This window comes from Oryzias melastigma, linkage group LG6, assembly GCF_002922805.2.
Source record: "Oryzias melastigma strain HK-1 linkage group LG6, ASM292280v2, whole genome shotgun sequence".
NCBI classification, from domain to species: domain Eukaryota; kingdom Metazoa; phylum Chordata; class Actinopteri; order Beloniformes; family Adrianichthyidae; genus Oryzias; species Oryzias melastigma.
In genome coordinates this window covers 18,457,162-18,462,880 of record NC_050517.1, presented here as the reverse complement: position 1 = coordinate 18,462,880, position 5,719 = coordinate 18,457,162, and the positions used below count along the sequence as shown (strand labels likewise).

Here is a 5,719-nt window from a genome sequence, read left to right as displayed (position 1 = left end):
TTTTTTTTTTTTTTGGGGTATTCAAAAACATGGTGGACTACAAAGTGACAGTCATGAGTTCCAAACATTCTTTTGCTCTCCTGTAGCTTTGATTCAATGTTATCTACGAGCCAGCTTCTGCAGCTGCTTTATGCTTTATGAGCTTGTGGTCAGAATATGTGGTGCTTCCCTCTAGAGGCCTTTTTGGGTACTAAAATCTCTTACATTTTCCTCAACTCTTTATTGTCGCATTTGAAACAAGTCTGAAGTGATCTATTGAAATATTTTTAGGAAAAAATAAGGAACTTTAAACTTTATTTTGATTCTTTTTCAATCGAAGCTTCTCTCTAATGTGTGTAATTAAATATGTAAGGGGTGAGGCTGCAGAGTTACTAATGGATTTAGTTTATGCCCGCTCACTCTGCGGGTTTTACTGCTGAAAGCACTGCTACAAGGCTTTCCACACCAGCTTTTTAAGGTGATCTATATTATATGCTATAGGAGACAGTATATCTTGTATTCCTGGATGTGTGTAACTGGAGCTGCTGATATCCATTCAGCAAAATCGGATTTGCATTGATCCGCTCAAGAGCCAGTTTTTAGTGAGGCGTAGCTCCACGTCCCGACTGTCAACAACCATCGCGTCTGGAGTCAGAGACAACTTCCTTCCGATCTCAGACACAGCTAGTCCATTAGTGGGTCCTGTCTCACAACCCACTCAGCTTCACATGTGAGGCCTGCAGTTGAAGTCACTCGTGGGTTGGCTTTTATTTTTTCATATGGACCAGTTTGCTGTAAGTTCATGTGGAACCGATGGAAGTCTCAGATTTGCGAAGACTGGATTGTGTCAGTCTAAGCTGAAAGGGATTTCTGTTTGACAGACCCAGAGGAGAAAAATGTGTGTGTGTGTGTTACATTCAGATCTGGTGTGAAGGATCCCATAAAAGGAAGATGCATCAAAATAAAAATCAGAAGAAAGCTTAAAGTAACATGGAAATATATGATCACTAAACAACATCATCTTCAATAAATCATAAAAAATTGATTAACAAATAAATATACTGAATAGATACACTGTACACATACTTTATGTATGACATGCACCTTATTTTTAAGTGAACTAAACTTTCCTGTGCAAGAATCAGCACATTTTTTTTTCTTTTGTTTGCTTTTGTTTTTGTTTGTATCCTACTTTCTCCTGTACCTGTCATATCCACCTTAAGATATATCTGCGTACTGTAAACACAAGTACAGGATCATGTTGCCCTGAAAAACTTCCACTTTGTGTTTTTGTAATCCTTCGTACTTCTCTTTCAAAGTTGTGAAAAGAATTTCAAATATAGTTCAAAAGGAGCCATTCTGCTTCTAATAAAAGCTGTGTGTTTCTACAGGTAAAAACTGGGACCTCAGTGCAGCTCTCAATGATTATGAGGAGCTCAGGCAGGTCCACACTGCCAACCTGCCGCAGGTTTTCAATGAGGGCCGCTACTACAAGCAGCCAGAGGCGCGTGACACACCCACCCATGTCAGCAAGATCGACAGGCTGTGTGCGCAAAAGCAGGAGGACAGCACTCAAGGTAACCTGACCATTCCAATCATCCACCGCCAGAGTTCCATTCCAGCATCTCCTTCCAGCTCACACCGTCGTGCACTTTCTTTCAGAAAAGCGTCTATCCCGTGGGATCTCCCACGCCAGTTCTGCTATCGTCTCCCTGGCCCGGCTGCAGGTGGCCAGTGAATGTACCAGTGAGCAATTCCCTATAGAGATGCCAATTTACACATTCCAGCTGCCAGACCTCAGCGTGTACAGCGAGGACTTTAGGAGCTTCATAGAGAGGGATCTAATAGAGCAGTCCACCATGATGGCCCTGGAGCAAGCTGGTGAGTGCTGGGAGATGTCTGCAGATTGCATTTGGATAAATTCGTCTAAGAAGTGCTGCAGCATTAAGAAAGGCTTATGAGAGCCAGCCTTGCAGACATATTTGCTGGGTGAGACGGAGAAAGAGCAGATCAGAGCAGCGTCTGGAAAAAAAAAAGACTAAAATGTCTTCTTTCAAGTGTCCCATTTCCCAAAGGCTTTTCCCTCCTTTTGCTGGCTCTTTGAACTCAGGACAGGAAACTTCTTAGAGAACTTTCTGATCTTCCAGCTGATTTCTCGCCTAAATTTGACCAAGATCTGGGAGAAATCAGCCAGGAGGAATGTTAGGCAACACATTTGCTAGGATATATTGTTTGGATGCTCGACAATTTTACTATGGATGAATGGATGGTGGATTTATTGTGTTTGATAGTGTGTTTTTTCTTAAAACAAATGGATGTCTGGCAATTTTTTTATTGTTAACATCACTAAACCACTGTTCACTTCTTGCAGATTTTTTTCAGTGCAATTTTACATGTTTTTTTTCCCAACACATTGTGATCTGTGTTAAATTTCGGGTGTATTCAGACTGGACCGCTTAAAGTGAACCAGGGTTTGTTTCTCCTGATGACCCGGAGCAAAGTTTCAGTCTAAATATGCACCAGCGAACTCCAGCCTGGGACCAGGAACCGCGCTGTAACCCAACTTTGGAGGTGTTCTTGGTTAATTTCCAATTGGACTGAACTTCGGTTCGCTCTAAAACTCTTCATTCTGAATACGGTCCGAAACCAGAACAACTGAACCAAAACGGCCACCATAGCTGGTCAATAGCAGACAAACATGGAGCAGCGATTCAACAACAACTCATTAAAATGTGGTCGGATGAATGCAGGCGCATTAAAGCTAATTTTCTCACACTGTTTTCCTGACAATCTGTATGTCATAGACACTTATCACTGTACCTTGTAGCCGTAGCGTCCTCAATGCCTCGATTGTACAAAAGTAGCAATAAAAAGTTTTTCAACTTGGCCTTCATGCAGACGGCCAAAATCTAACTGTGAACTATCCTGTCAAGGATCAATGTCGCAAACCTGCAGAATGACTGATTATTTGTCTAAAAAATGAAATCCAGAGTTCTTGTTTGCTTTGTGCAATCATTTCTTTCCTGAAGCTTCTTCACGACGCAGCTGCTCTGTTGTCTCCAGGTCGTCTGAACTGGTGGTCCACCATGTGCACCAGCTGTAAGAAGCTGCTTCCTCTGGCTACCACTGGGGATGGAAACTGCCTTCTGCACGCTGCCTCTTTGGGTGAGTTTTCGGCCTTCACATATTTATCTTATTATTGTCTTTTCTGCAAAACAATATCCTAATTCTGGTCTAAAACAGCTAAAAAAGTGAAAGAGTTTCAGCTGAGGGATGAAGAGAAATGTCTGACCTGCAAAAGCAGGAAACTGTCAGATTTCCGAGTCAACAGTCAGGTGTGTGCTGTAGGAGGTTCCTGACTCCCCAGCGTGAGGACTGCCTGAGCAGCACAAAGCCTTGGAAGCCAGAGTTAAAGTAATCTGGTGTGACAGCTCTGTCTGTGGAAGACATTTTTAGTCGTCTCCCAATGACAACAAGAACATGAAGCTATGCTCAGAGATTTTTTTCCTCCTCATCAGTCATGTTCAAAGCCTGTATGATGCGCTCAAGCTGAGCACGCATGCATGTGTGTGGTTATCAGGGATGTGGGGCTTCCATGACAGAGACCTTATGCTGAGGAAATCTCTCTACACCATGATGAAGAGTGGGGCGGAGAGGGACGCTCTGAAGAGAAGGTGGAGGTGGCAGCAAACCCAGCAGAACAAGGAGGTCAGGAACGAGTTGGTTATTTCACACTACAGCCTCCGATTACATGACACGGCCTTTCCCAAATGGCGGGGATGAGAGAATCCCAGCTTCTTCAGAGTCGCTCTTTTTGGACAGAAAATGGTCCTCCTGTGATTTAGAGTGTGCATTAGTGCTGCAGCATGGCTGCTAATATCGCTAAATCCTTCTGCGCTTTCTCTGCCATCTCCTGATGTTACGGATTAAATTGTTTTTTTAAACCTGTTATGAAAATCGTGTCACTCAAGACAGCCCAGAGAAAGTAGTTCAGAGGGTTTGTGAAGCACTCAGGGCATGCTGGTAGCTCACTGATCAAAGATGAATCCAGATTCTGCTTTTAGCGTGGGCACAACCATTACTGCATAATAGCCATCTTTCTCTAATTACCACTTTTTCTTTACTTTTTCATGTATGTCTAATGCTGCGTATACTGAATGTTTTGGGTGTGTTTCTGAGCAGTCGGGGCTGGTGTACACTGAAGAAGAATGGGAGAGGGAGTGGAACGAGCTGCTGAAGTTAGCCTCCAGTGAGCCTCGCTCTCACCTCAGCAAAAACGGGAACACCAGCGGAGGGTAAGGTCTCTCCCCGTGCACTATGGAAAGAACATTTATGTTACATTATGTTTATTGTCCAACAAAAGCTTCTCTGAAGTGACTTAAAGACCCACTCCGATCATCTTTAAAATCTATTTTCAAAGCGTCCCCATTGTTCCTTTAATTTTGATTATGCCGTTTTTAGCCAAAATCAACAAACCTGTGTTGTTTTTTTTGTGTAGGATCGTAGGTGTCCACTTCCTAATATCATCATTAAACTTTCTCCCACTAGCTTACAGCACCTCACAAGATGAGTCATGCAGAAAAAGAAGATTTGTGATTATAATTCAAAATCACTGCAGAATGAAATTTCTTTTACTAATACTTCCTTTATGAGTGGAGTCTCGAGTCTCTCGAGGTCGGCAGCAGAGTCTGTGGCTGCAGCAGAAACACAGTCATCTGTAGCCAATGTGAGTCATCTGCCGTAGCCAGGCCGCTCCACCAAAACGATGCATTAGAATAGTGCTGACCAGAGTGCCGTTGTTGGTCCTACGTCATAGCTAAAAGCTTTTTCTAACTGCATTTTTGTCTGCTCCTGATTCACAATGATTCAAATAAATAAATGTCCAGGAACTGAATGACTACATAACACTTAAAGGGTTTTTCTAGTCCAGAGGTCTGGAACCTTCTGCTCTGGACTACTAGAACCACTTTTGGCTCCTTTAATCCTCCATTGGGGCTTTTTGGCTTTGAAGAAAAATCCAACCAATGTGTAGTTTTGTTCACTTGCTTAGTTAATTAAGTTTCATCATCTGTATTTAGATTTTTAACATATCTGATACATTATATCCTAAACTTTATATTATATTTTTATCTTTTTACTTTTATATATCTCTTTATGGCATTCAGAGTGAGCTGCAAAGTAAGAATTTCATTGCAAAATTATTGCAAAATGTTTAATCTACTGTGAGTGTTTTTTTTATTAAAAAAGATTAGAACACATGTTCTTATCACATTATCAAATCTCATTTTACATTTTGTTTTGAAAAAAAAATGTATGCGCTCCTACTAGATCATAAATAGTCTAAAATCATTTTATATTTTAAAAAAAAACTGGCCTTTTTATAAATATTTAAAACCTAAACGTCATTAATGAATAGTTTAATGGCAAAACGTAAATGAAATGTGTTTTTCTAAATGAAAAGAGGGACTTTGCAGGGTTTTGGTCATTAAGAAAATGGACCAAATCTCTCTTTTAGCATTAAAGGTTGCCGACTCCTTTTCTTGTCTAATGTGTTGAAATGCAGCATAAGGCCAACTCCCAAATTCCCAGCTTTGTTCCCACTCAGACTGCATCTACCATACAAATTACAATATGAGATGGTGCCATCTACTGACACCTACAAGCACTAACACCTTCATTGCAGCTTCCCCTGAGTTGTGGGTTACATTTGGCTGCAGCTAGTTAAAAAAAACACAAGAAT

General features: G+C 41.3%; 1 protein-coding gene across 1 annotated transcript in view; it reads left to right on the top strand.

Moving 5' to 3' along the window:
* The window catches only part of otud7a (OTU deubiquitinase 7A), a 42,623-nt gene that overhangs the window by 25,815 nt on the left and 11,089 nt on the right, over positions 1-5,719 (top strand). The window contains exons 4-8 of the mRNA XM_024281436.2: positions 1,371-1,556; positions 1,642-1,860; positions 3,043-3,144; positions 3,560-3,687; positions 4,162-4,274. Of these exons, the coding sequence (XP_024137204.1) occupies positions 1,371-1,556; positions 1,642-1,860; positions 3,043-3,144; positions 3,560-3,687; positions 4,162-4,274 (748 nt within the window). The remainder of the gene's footprint in view (positions 1-1,370; positions 1,557-1,641; positions 1,861-3,042; positions 3,145-3,559; positions 3,688-4,161; positions 4,275-5,719) is intronic.